At 45.7% G+C, this 13,519-nt stretch overlaps 1 protein-coding gene and 1 pseudogene across 1 annotated transcript; both read left to right on the top strand.

Annotated features, from left to right (window-relative positions):
• Positions 1-6,725: 6,725 nt before the first annotated feature.
• LOC123405185 lies at positions 6,726-7,574 on the top strand (annotated as a pseudogene).
• Positions 7,575-9,391: 1,817 nt separating this feature from the next.
• LOC123405184 lies at positions 9,392-11,174 on the top strand. Its single transcript, XM_045098977.1, has 6 exons — positions 9,392-9,403; positions 10,146-10,277; positions 10,455-10,586; positions 10,670-10,736; positions 10,837-10,947; positions 11,048-11,174. The coding sequence occupies exons 1-6, from the start codon at positions 9,392-9,394 to the stop codon at positions 11,098-11,100; spliced, it is 507 nt and encodes a 168-aa protein (XP_044954912.1). The 3' UTR covers positions 11,101-11,174.
• Positions 11,175-13,519: the final 2,345 nt, after the last annotated feature.

Raw genomic sequence — 13,519 nt, 5'->3', positions numbered from 1 at the left:
CCCCATAGGTAGCTAGGTAACATGAGTGATCGTGCTTGGATGTACACTGGTCACCCTAGTCAGAAAGACATGACCCATGAATGGTTAACAAAAACCAGGGGGTTTGTGAGAGCTGCATTTGCGAATGGCCAACAAAAAACATGGTGCCCCTGTCCCAACTGCGACAGCTGGAAAAAGCAGACAGAGTTTGAAATGGGTAAACACATGCAGAAGTGGGGTTTTACCCCTAATTATACGGTGTGGACTTTTCATGATGAGTCTGACCAATGTGCCAGAGCTGAGGTGATTCTTCGTCGCACCGACGAGCATGGTACCCGGATTGAAGACATGGTGCAAGACTTTGATGATGCTCGGGATTCGGACGATGAGATGGAGGAATCTGCAAAGGCCTTCTATGAAATGTTGGAGTCTTCAAAACGTTCTCTCCACGAGCAGACTGAGCTTTGTCAGCTGGATGCCATCGTGCAAGTAATGGCTCTGAAGGCTCAATTCAACCTAGGCTGAGAATGCTATGACACGATGATGACGATATTTGGACGCTTTGTACCCAAAGGCCATGTACTTCCTCCAAACCTGTACCAGTCAGAGAAAATCCTCCGTGTACTTAAGATGCCCTATGAGAAGATACATGCCTGTGAGAATGGATATGCCTTATTTAGACTTGAGTATGCGTCCTTGAACTATTGCCCCATTTGCAATTCTTCTAGGTATATTGTGGTAGACAACGACATGGGTGAGAAGAATCAGACCAAAATCCCCATTAGTGTTCTTCAGTATCTGCCAATCGTACCAAAACTTCAACGTCTTTTCATGGTCGAAGAGACGACCAGACAGATGACATGGCACAAATTGGGCAAAAGAACCGAACTAGATGCAGATGGGAACAAGATGCTGGTACACACTTCAGATGGTTTTGCGTGGAGGCACTTCGATGCATTACATAAGGATAAATCGGAAGATCCAAGGCAAGCTAGAGTTGCCATCAGCACAAATGGGTTCAATGTGTATGGTATGACGGCAGCACAATACAGTTGTTGGCCTGTATTTGCCATTCCACTAAATTTGCCACCCGGAGAGATTATGAAAAGAAAGAACATTTCCTGACGTTGATAATTCCAGGGCCGAACTATCCGGGGAAGAATATGAATGTGTACATGCAGCTGCTTAAGGATGAGTTGCAAGAAGCCTGGGATAATGGGATCAAGACCTACGACGCGGCTACCAAAACAAATTTCAAAATGCATGTGTGGTACATGTACTCGACGCATGATTATCCGGCGTTTGCGCTATTCGCTGGCTGGTGTGTGCATGGAAGGTTCCCGTGCACCACATGCAAGGCAGCTCTTCAGTTCCGTTGGCTGCTGGCTGGTCGCAAGTATTCTTGCTTCGACATGCATAGACAATTCCTGGATCCTGACCATAAGTTCAGAAAAGACAAGAAGAATTTCATCAAAGGTAGAGTTGTCAAAAACACTGCACCAGCTGCGTTGACAGGCCAACAGACCCTTGATCAGTTAAACGCTCTCGAGCCTGATCCTTTGCGTCCAGGATACTTCAAAGGGTATAATACGCAACACGCCTGGACTCACAAGTCATGCTTATGGGATCTGCCTTACTTCAAAGACCTCCTTTTCCCACACAACATTGACGTGATGCACACTGAAAAGAATATTGCGGAGGCCATTTTTGGTACATTGTTCGGCATAGAGGGGAAGTCAAAAGATAATCCTAAGGCTAGAATCGACCTGGAGGCTCTATGTGATAGACCGTTGCAAAACTTGCGACAACGGAAAGGAAAGCAAAGCATAGCGAAGCCAAAGGCATGGTTCAATCTTGAAAGGCAACTATGAGGGAAATGCTATTGTGGGTGAAAATGCGGTTAATGTTCCCCGATGGGTATGCTGCGAATCTAAAGAGGGGAGCGACTCTTGAGAAACTGAAAATATTTGGGCTCAAGAGTCATGATTGGCACATATGGATTGAGCGGGTAATGCCGGTGATGTTGCGTGGCTTTATCCCTGAGGATGAATGGCTAGTACTGGCAGAGCTGAGCTATTTCTTCCGTTCTCTTTGTGCGAAAGAACTATCGCCTGGCGTGCTAGATGAAATGGAAGAGTTGGCGCCGGAGTTGATCTGCAAATTAGAAAAGATCTTTCCACCGAGCTTCTTTAATCCAATGCAACATTTGATTTTGCATCTCCCGACCGAGGCAAGAATGGGGGGGGCATTTAAAATCGATGGTGCTACTCAACTGAGATGATGCAGAAGACGCTTCGAGCTAAGTGTAAAAATAAACGTAGAATTGAAGCATCGATGGCCGAGGCATTCATTACTGAGGAGGCGGCAAACTTCGTGACAGCACACTACGAAGCCAAAAATCATCATTTGCATAACCCGAAGCCTCGGTACAATGATGGCGATCGAAAAAAAGTTTGATCCAACCTCAGCCTATTCAAAGGTAAGCTCGCACCATCCGGTGCTTCGAAAGGGAAATCGTTGGATGTCGAAGAATGGCAGACCATTTCATTGTATATCTTCACCAACCTAACAGAAGTGCGGCCGTACATCGAGTAAGTTCTTGGTAATTTATTGTTCCGCAACTTCTAATTGCTTTGAACTACTCTTATTCCCGGATATTTGATATAGTCGATACGTCGCCGAATTCTCGGATGGAGCGGTCATCGAAAAGGATTCCGTCGAAGAGTATGAGCTTCTTGCAAAGCATGGAGGGGACTGTCCCGGTTTCATCTCTTGGTTCAAACAAAGGGTAATTAATTACCATTAAGGCCCATTTGATTTCTTGGTCTAATTTGCGGCTAATGCATCCATTCTTTCGTATTAAACTTGTGGGCTGATGCAGAGTCTATGTACGCCGAGTTGAGACAACTCGCTAATGGTTTTGACTATAAGGTCCGTTCATTTGACAAATACAACATCAACGGGTATCACTTTCGTACCTTTGGCAAAGAGCTATCTATGCCTGACCTAAAGTCTACAAATTGTTTTGTCTCTGCTATCGGCGAAGGAGACAGCGAGTATTATGGAAGAGTTGAAGCAATTTATGAACTTCTATTCTATGGTGAAAACCCACCGACCGTCGTAGTCTTCAAATGTTATTGGTTTGAGCCGAGGGAGACTAGAAGGACTCATGAACATATAGGACTAGTTGAAATCAACCAAAACACCCACTTAGATGCTCCCGATGTCTATATTACGGCTCAACAGGCGACACAAGTTTTCTATCTACCGCGGGCCTGCCAAACTGATCCAAATCTCAAAGGTTGGGATGTTGTTTATGAAGTTCCACCACATTTTAGACCACCTACCCTCAATGAAGAGGATTACGAACCTCACATTAACCTAGAAACATATGAAGGAGAATTCTTCCAAGAAACACGTATGTCCAAGAAACGTTTCAAAAACCTCTCTACTTCACCCCAGAACATTGAAGTAGACAGCGATAGTGAATCCGTCTTAACCCCTGAGCCCGAACAGGAAGAGCTAGAAGAATAAGAGGTTACTGCTGCGGATGACCTGTCACTTCTTGACCGATTACATAATGGTGGCCTTCCACATGTTCTTCGTGATAGTGACGATGATGATGCATTTATTGATGATAGTGATGATCATGATGCATTTATTGACCCCGAAGCATATATAGACGAGCACGATTGTTATTAGTTCATGTCAGGTATTCAACTATTATACTATATATAAATTTTGAGTTCATGTTAGGTATTCAATTTTTATTAGTCATGTTGGTATTTATGACGATGATACACTTAAATTATATACATTTTATTAGTCCTGTTGGTATTTATGTTGTATTAATTTCAATTACTCTTTGTCATGACAGGTGTTGAAAGATGGTGGGAAAGGGTCGAAAGCACTCCGCAGCTCCTTCTTCGTCGGCGGGTGATGGGATGGGTACTTCCATTCCTGCCTCGCCTCTTCGGAGAGTGTTGCTCTCTACTATGCAAGGAGCGCCCCCGTGAGAGGAGGTCGACCCCCCGCGAAGCCGAGAGGCACTAAAGGTACACGTTGTATTCATGTTGGTATTTATGTTGTATGCATATTGGTATTTATATACATTTTATTACTCATGTTGGTATTTATGTTGTACTAAAGGTACACGTGGCCGTGGGAGAGGTAGGGCGGTGGCTGCCACGCCTTCTGAGGTGGCGGCTACACGGTCTCCGCCACCACCCCAAGCTGATTCACCTGAGCACATGACTTCTAGGGTGGATTCGTCTGAGGTGGAGGCTACACGGTCTCCGGTTCACGAGCCTCGGGTCGACGAGCCTCAGGTCGACGAGCCTTCGACCCACGAGACTCGTGTCCCAGAGGCTTCCTTCCAGGCGACTCCGGAGCAAAGCAGGGATGCGGGTACGTCCCAAGAGACCCAGTGGGATACCTGGGCTGAGCCAAGTGGCCATGCTGGTAGCGACGAGGATCTGGGTGAGGGGGCTACCGTCTACCAGCGTGGTAGTTCGGGGCTCCCGCTCGTGCGAGCGACCCCCGAGCAGAGGTGGTCGATTAGGCCAAATGGGAACAAGTAAGTTAATTTACTCTTATTTAATCTTTTGACTTCGCGTTTTCTCAAATATCTAATGATTTGGCTTTAATTTGTCATACTGTAGGGGTTGGATTGTTGCCAAGGGTGTCCGCAAGCCCAACAGCGTCCTTGGTGTTCTTTGCTGTAAAAACTTCCCAGGGTTTGTTATGTTGCCCGGTCGGGAGCGAGAGGTTGGAATGACCTAGGAGCACTACTTGGGTGCCCCGGCCCCGCCAGAGGTGGAGATCGACGGTGTTTTGTGCGACACGAGGGCGGACATGGTGATCCGAAAGTTCTGGGTAATTTCTCCTTCACACAATTATAAATCAACCATAGCTATTTATTGTACTAATCGGTGTTGTCTTGTTTGCAGACCTACTACAGATGTGAGGATGGATACGAGGAGGATGCGGCAAAGGTTATCGAAACCGAATGTCGCTGCCTACTTCAAAACTTTCGGCACGAGGCTCGGGTGCAGGCTGTTCGAGACTACTATGCCACGCGGCGTATTAGGCTTGACAAGGCGAAGTGCCGTGATGCTAAGATGGAGAAGGAGCATTACATGAAGGTAATTACATATTATTCAGGCTTTGTAGTTAGTTTCCTTGATTTGGTTCTTACGCGCTCAAATTTCTCTTTATTAACTTAGGTGCCCCCGAGATGGTGTGTGGATAAGATGGATTGTTGGGAGGCCTTGGTGGATCAGTGGTGCTCCGAAACGTGAGAGGCCAGCCACAACAACGCCAAGGAGAGGCGTGGCAAAATGGTTGTCGTGCCACACCATCAAGGGAGCGTCAACTTAATCCAATTTGGCGAGAACTGGGTATGTGGTTTGCTTCATGCCTCATGCAATTCATTCTTAATGCTATCTTGAGCCCTTTACTAATACAATTTTCCTCTCTCTCTCTTTTAGGCGCGTCACAATAAGACGGAGGCGCCACAGATGTACGACCTGTATGCGATGGCCCATACTGCCTCGTACAAGAAGGTCAAGGCATTCTCTGAGTCTGACCTCGAGCATCCAGAAAACTTCACCAACATATCCTCCCACCACAAGCTCGTGAAGTACAGAGATCACGGGAAGGCGAGGAAAGGGGAGGACTTTAACCCGAGCGAGGGGCCTATTGATCCAGAGCTGGTGATGATAGCTGGCAACGGGAGGCCCCATGGCTCGATCGCCATTGGAGACGGCCTTATACGTTGTCCTAGCACTCTCCGGCAGATAAAGGCACCCCAAATGAGCTCTTGTCCGGAGATAACACGTCGTCCATGGCCAGTCGAGCTCGCCATCGAGGTTAGTTTAATGGACTCAACTATCTTTCCGCATTATGTTGTGCGTTGGAACCAATATGATTACATTGCTAACAATGAGTTGTGTTGCAGGCTGCTATTCAGAAAGAGAGAGAGGCAATGCAGGCGGCTATGGAGGAGAAGGATAAGGAAATTAGGGAGCTCGAGGAGAGGACGACTGCATTGGTGGAGGCAGAGAGGGCATGGAATGATGCGTCTAACAGGGCCATATACGAGCTCTTCGTGGTAAGTTTCTTCTTCATGTTATTTCAAATCTTGCATTTGAATGTCCGTTTCATTAATAAATAAAAAGTTTGACTTGTCGAAACCAAATGTACAGTCTATGTGCGAAAAGAACGTCCAAGTCCCTCCGCCGATGCCAGTCATTAACGTGGCGGGGACGGTGAGTTTCATTTCAGTGCAGTGATCTTAAGAGTGTCCTCATGCTAACTACACATTGCAAATGATGTTTGGTGCAGAATATCTTCGGAAACGCATCGCACGACCCTTCTACAGTCGAGCCTTCTCCAGGGCAGCCTTCTCCAGGTGAAACAAGTCAGAGCCACCGTGCTTCAGCGCTGTGATGACGATAATGGTATGTTATTTCTAGTGTTTTAATAAAAAATAGCTAGACTTCCATCTAAATGACATAATTAGCTTAGTTAGCTCCAAGAAAGGCTAAATTGGCTAATTATCCTACGAAATGACATAATTAGCTTAGTTAGCTCCAAAATGACCTATTTAATAAAAAATGACCTACAGTTAGCTAAGTTCTCTCCTAAATGACATAATAAGGCTTACGTAGCTGCAAGATGACCTATTCCCCCTAACTCTCTACTATTAAAGCAGGATGTACCCTCGTGATGGTTCAACCTCCACGATGGTTCGACCTCCCAGCGATCGTACGATCCCACCTTTCCTTCGTTCAACCTCCTCTTCCCACGCCCATGTAAATAGAAACGCTAAGAAAGAAAAAAAAGTTCATCGACCTCCTCCTCCCACGTCACACGTCCCTCTCCTAGTCTCCCCCACCTCTCGCCCCAGATCCATCCTGTCCACGTCGAGCAGTTCCTCATCGCCAACGCCGTTGCCGCCGGTCGAGATCCCGCGGTCCCAGGCCACCCCTGACGCACCGGCGCCGTCGGAGGACGTGCTGTTGCGAGTCCCCCAGCGCAGCCACCCGCTGGCCGCCGGAGACCTCTCCCTCCACCGCATCCGGGCCGGAGACACCTCCCTGGCCGCCATCGCGGCCCTCGGCACCGTCCAGTTGCCGTTGGCCCGCGACGTCGCGGTCGTCAAGCTCGACCCCCGCCACTACTCCTTCTCCTTCGCCGTCTCCCCCTCCCCCGATGACCCGGCTCACGAACCGCTCCACTACGGCCTCACGCTCTCCGTCCCCGACCCGCGCCTCGATGCCCTGCTCGGCGCCTACACCAGGTTCTCCGCCCACTCCATCTCCGGCAGCGAGGGGCTGGCCGACGGGGTGCGCGGCGAGGTTGAGGCCGCCGTGTACTGGACCGCCGTCGCGCCCAACGTCGAGGAGTACGACAGCACCGTCGCCAGGTCCATCGAGTCCGGCACCGAGAACGTCGCCAAGGGGATCCTCTAGTGCGGGGTCATGACCGTGGATAGGCTCCGCTGGGGGAACGAGGTGCTCCGGAAGAGGATCCAGCCCGGCGATACTGAGGCCGAGGTCAGCCCGGAGATGCTCAGGCGGATCAAAAGGTAGTGCTTTCCTTCCTCAGTTATTCGTATCACATAAATGTGTTCCTATTTGCTCATGCAGACTTATTAATCAGTGGGATTGTGATGAGTAAATGCTTCAAGGTTTGGGCACATCACAGTTCATAGTTAGATTGTATTACTGGTTTAAATCGTGATGCAAAGTGCAATCATGTGTATCTTATTTTGATTCAAAGGTAGTACTGTCTTTCTTAGATTTTTCATACCAAGTGTGTTTTTGATTTGCAGTCATGAAGAATTATCAGTATAATTTGTGTTGTAGGAGGAAATTCTTCAGGCTTTGAGCATGTCATAATTCATAGTTAGATTAGATTAGTAGTTTATAAATCGTGTTGCGATGTGCCATCATGGGTATCTCATTTCCATTCGATGTTTTTTCAGTTGTGCTAAATATCTTTATGATTAGTACATATAATCTCCCCAAATTATACACACAATCGTTCTGACACTGGAACTTTTTTGACTTGCTCTGCTATTTGGCATCGCTGGTGCCATGTTAAACTTGGCTGGTTATTCCTGTTTTGTATGGTGATTCGTGAATTATAGCTATGGCTTGATGCCGTGATTGCATATCATATGATATAGGAAGAATCGCAAGCACTCATGTCGAAAGACTCGGTGATTGTAGACAGCTGCATTTTGATGAATTTTGCAACTGGACTTAGCAATCGAGGCGAGTTCTATATCTAATTACCTTACACTTATTGCATCAAGCAAAGAATAGTAGGAGAGAGCCCTACTGGAATATATCGCTTCCACTATTATGCCATATCCTCTGCTCCGCTATAAGATCACTACCAGCTTGAACCATACGCTATAAGATCACTAGCATATCCTTTGCTCCGCTGAAGGAATTAATGTATATGCTCACTTTTATGCCATGTTTCCTTGATGCACTTTCTTTACATTTGTCATATATTCTTATGACAATGTTAAATAATAAATTAGTTGTGTTTGTTTATCGTGTATGAAGTGGCACAAATACAAATTGAAATAATTGGTTGGACATTTAGCAGCTTCCTGTACGACATCAATTTTTCAGTAAACTATACTGATAGCTACGTTAGCTGTTGCTCTATCGCTGTTGTCATAATTCTTCCATGGATTCGCTTTTAAGCTTACCATACTTCTAAGTGTGGGAAGTGCCATTTGTGGACGAGAGCCTTTTATTTGTCAACATCCTCACCTGATCAGTCTCCGACAGGTCACATACCTTCAAGGGCATTCGCTCTCACAGTTGTCGTGACCGGAAAAGCACAAAGGAAGTTTCAACCTGATCTCCTGAGGCTTGTTGCTGCTTCGCCGAGAGGCATCTTGCAGGGATCATTGGTTTCCTTCAGGATCAACTGCTGACCGGTACGTAACATGGAGTATAATTGTGATCGAATTCTGTTGTTGGTTGCTCTAGATTGATCTTCTTCTTTAATTACTCATGCTTTTATATTTCTCCAAGAAAAGCAATCAATCATCATGAACACTCAGGACAAATCAAAAATAGTTTAAAAATGGAACAAGATTTAGAAACGCACACCAACAGGGTCTCATTATTAGGTCTGAAAACTACTCGGTGTTCTTTAGCAGAGCCTATGATCATGTGACACCTTTTAAGTAGGAGTATGATCTTTAGTTTCCTTGCTATGATTGCTGGCCGCACTAAGAAGCATCAGGGCGAGAAAGCACACACTAATTACTAGATACACATGGGGCCAAAGTATGTAGACACTAGACAAACACGCATGCGCGTACTTAAACAATTGCAATAAACCCGTTTATAGAACTTAAAAAGTCGTTTTATATGACGAGATGGCGGCATCGGCAACCGACAACGCCTCCGTGTTCTTTGCCCAACCCAAAATATGAATTCGTATGTGCTGATAATTTGGAGGTTCATCAATGGTGAAAAATTGCTGGCATTGGACAGTGTCTCTCCTATTTGGGCATCTTCTGAATGTGATTTTTTGCTTAAATTTGACCCCTACAATTCTCCCTCCCACAACTCAAACCTTGTGAACGTTCTAATAGAAACATATTATATTGATGATTTTCTCATAAGAAAATGTTTAATTCTGATACTAAACCAATTCTTTATTTACAATTAATTGTGTATCCAGATATGATTTTTTAAAGTGCAGAAATAAACTCGACATGGTTAGTCTGAGGTATTCCTGGATGTTTTTTCTAAGTTTCTATCTATTATTTTTTGTCTTTTGAGTTATGGCGGTAAAATCACACACACGAATCTTGGTGTAAAATCAATGGCGTATGAGTTAGATAAGAACTACACACTCCCTTAAAAGAACATACAATTGCCCACTAGACATACTTTGCTAATGGTACGTAAAGAAGAGATGATCAGTTGAGCACCAATCACATGGAGAATTTATTTATTTTTTATTTTGCTTCAGCAGAGAATGCATTTAGTTAATCATTTAACATAAGAAATACCTTTAGTAGTATTCCGTATCCAAAATATCTAGCCTGGCTTGTTTTTACTATTAAATCTGCTGGCCAAATGCTGTAACTGATCTGATCTAGTTTGTCCTTTGCACGAATTCAGGAAGGTCTCGAGTCCAAATACTGTATTCTCCTCGAGATTACCGAGCTGAGGGCACTTCAGGTCATTATGTACAAATGCCTCTTCAGGTCATTATGTAGAGTTGGAATTGGTCATCGTGGAAATTGTTTACAAGTAAGTATTTAAACACATTCTACTTTACTTCCAAAATTGCTTAGAATAAGTATAATTAGTTTGTTCGATTTGGGAAGTGGAATTGATAGGTTAATCTGTCTTATTTTAAGTGGAGTCATATTCTTCTGACTTCCGTCAAACTCTTCCCATTTTCTGTGTGTGGAATCCCTTCATTAGGTTGTACAAACTCTTCCCATTTTCTGTGTGTGGAGTCCCTTCATTAGGTTGTACAAATCGTGTGATACTACTAATCAAAGAGTACAATTTGATATTGAGCCCTGTGGCAAGCATCTTGCCACTGGTGGGCAGGTTTGCTTCTCATGTTTTCTGTTCGTTTTCGTTCTTATTCCAAACCATTGAACCTTTGAAACATGATTTTTGTGTTTCGACAGGACGGCATGGTCCATATTTACGACCTTCAAGGTGGCCAGTGGGTGACAGGCTTCCAAGCAGCTGCTGGTATGTGTTTCTAAATTTCTGTCTATAGAGCAGTTTACATAATATATATGCAATTCTTTTATGGTACAACCCATGTGATTTTTTATCTCCTTGATCTTAGATACTGTCAACGGTTTCACCTTTCATCCATACCTTCCTCTTGCTACAACATCATCTGGGCACAGAAGATTTGGTATGGAAGATGAATTCAAAGAGGAATCGAGTTTGGCAGGTGTGTGTGAATGTTCTAGACTTCAAGCATTCAGAATATGTTTATGTTGCTTCAATGGCAGGTGCTACACACTTCTTTATGATTTATCTTGCCAATTTAGGCGATGAGAAATGCTGCTCCGTCTGGAAGTTTTCTTGCTCACAAGAAGCTTGAAACAACATCAAGCCCTAAGCTATGGAGGGACAGGCGAACATTTTGGACTGTAGATGCTGGAGGTACATGGTGTAATGACATCGGGCTATAGCTGTGGGTGAGCAAGAACTGGATGCAGACCGCTAAAACGTGAACTATACCGATGAGTTACTAGATAATTTGCCGGCTTATCCTGTTCCAGGAAGACAACTTACCGTGCTGGGTAACAAGTGTTGGGGAACGTCGCATGGGAAACAAAATTTTTCCTACGGCACGAAGACCTATCATGGTGATGTCCATCTACGAGAGGGGATTTCCGATCTACGTACCCTTGTAGATCGCACAGCAGAAGCGTTAAGAAACGCGGTTGATGTAGTGGAACGTCCTCACGTCCCTCCATCCGCCCCGCGAACCGTCCCACGAACCATCCCGCGATCCGTCCCACGATCCGCTCCGATCTAGTGCCGAACGGACGGCACCTCCGCGTTCAGCACACGTATAGCTCGACGATGATCTCGGCCTTCTTGATCCAACAAGAGATACGGAGAGGTAGATGAGTTCTCCGGCAGCGTGACGGCGCTCTGGAGGTTGGTGGTGATCTAATCTCAGCAGGGCTCCGCCCGAGCTCCGCAGAAGCGCAATCTAGAGGAAAAACCATGGAGGTATGTGGTCGGGCTGCCGTGGCAAAAGTTGTCTCAAATCAGCCCTAATACCTCAGTATATATAGGAGGGAGGGAGGGGAGGAGGCAGCCTCAAACCCTCAAGGTTTGGCCGAAATTTGAGGTGGAGGAGTCCTACTCCAATCCTACTTGGAGTAGGATTCCACCTTCCCACTTGGAAACTCTTTCCACCTTGTGTTTTTCCCTTCTCAAACCTTATGGGCCTTAGTGGGAACTTATTCCAGCCCACTAGGGGCTGGTTTATCTCTTCCCATAGCCCATGAGACCCCTCGGGGCGTGACACCCCTCTCGATGGTCCCCGTCACCCCTCCCGGCACTCCCGGTACACTACACGATGAGCCCGAAACTTTTCCGGTAATGCCCGGAAACTTTTCGGTAACCAAATGAGGTCATCCTATATATCAATCTTCGTCTCCGGACCATTTCGGAAACCCTCGTGACGTCCATGATCCCATCCGGGAATCCGAACAACATTTGGTAACCAACCATATAACTCAAATACGCATAAAACATCGTCGAACCTTAAGTCTGCAGACCCCGCGGGTTCGAGAACTATGTAGACATGACCCGAGGGACTCCTCGGTCAATATCCAATAGAGGGACCTGGATGCCCATATTGGATCCTACATATTCTGAAGATCTTTATCGGTTGAACCTCAGTGCCAAGGATTCATATAATCCCGTATGTCATTCCCTTTGTCCTTCGGTATGTTACTTGCCTGAGATTCGATCGTCAGTATCCCCATACCTATTTCAATCTCGTTTACCGGAAAGTCTCTTTACTCGTTCCGTAATACAAGATCCGCAACTTACACTAAGTCACATTGCTTGCAAGGCTTGTGTGTGATGTTGTATTACCGAGTGGGCCCCGAGATACCTCTCCGTCACACGGAGTGACAAATCCCAGTCTTGATCCATACTAACTCAACGAACACCTTCGGAGATACCTGTAGAGCATCTTTATAGTCACCCAGTTACGTTGCGACGTTTGATACACACAAAGCATTCCTCCGGTGTCAGTGAGTTATATGATCTCATGGTCATAGGAACAAATACTTGACACGCAGAAAACAGTAGCAACAAAATGACACGATCAACATGCTACGTCTATTAGCTTGGGTCTAGTCCATCACATGATTCTCCTAATGATGTGATCCCGTTATCAAGTAACAACACTTGCCTATGGCCAGGAAACCTTGACCATCTTTGATCAACGAGCTAGTCAACTAGAGGCTTACTAGGGACAGTGTTTTGTCTATGTATCCACACAAGTATTGTGTTTCCAATCAATACAATTATAGCATGGATAATAAACGATTATCATGAACAAAGAAATATAATAATAACTAATTATTATTGCCTCTAGGGCATATTTCCAACAACAAGCTGGTAAAGCATGATAGTACGATTGTTTTTTGGGGGATATGAGCTGATATTTTTATCATGGCATGTAAAGATGGTATTTGTGTGCATAAACACCTTGTATGTCGGTCGATTAGGCCCCATTCAATTCGAAGTCTTATTCACCAATGTCTCGTCATTTGCAAGTTTTCGGTGGGAACTCGGTTCGCTCTAACTTTCCACATGCCCAGGGCTCAGGTAGCATGCTGGACCGGGTCTCCAGGGCACGATCTGACGCGGGCCTCGCGCGTGTGGGGCGCATACGCGCGTGTGGTGGCCGCGACGAGAGCGGGTGGGGCTGGATCGTGTGCACTGGAGAGGGGGGGGGGTTGTTCCCGACGCCAGCTCTGGGTATAAAA

Source organism: Hordeum vulgare, chromosome 6H (assembly GCF_904849725.1).
Source record: "Hordeum vulgare subsp. vulgare chromosome 6H, MorexV3_pseudomolecules_assembly, whole genome shotgun sequence".
NCBI lineage: Eukaryota > Viridiplantae > Streptophyta > Magnoliopsida > Poales > Poaceae > Hordeum > Hordeum vulgare.
The sequence above is the reverse complement of the archived record's forward strand: the minus strand, read 5'-3'. Positions and strand labels throughout refer to the sequence as shown.

Bases quoted from the DNA above. Each gene is read 5' to 3' on its own strand.
- LOC123405184 (XM_045098977.1), top strand. The intron at 10,278-10,454 runs GTAAGTATTTAA...TCCCTTCATTAG, and splicing joins ATCGTGGAAATTGTTTACAA to GTTGTACAAACTCTTCCCAT. The intron at 10,737-10,836 runs GTATGTGTTTCT...CCTTGATCTTAG, and splicing joins AGGCTTCCAAGCAGCTGCTG to ATACTGTCAACGGTTTCACC.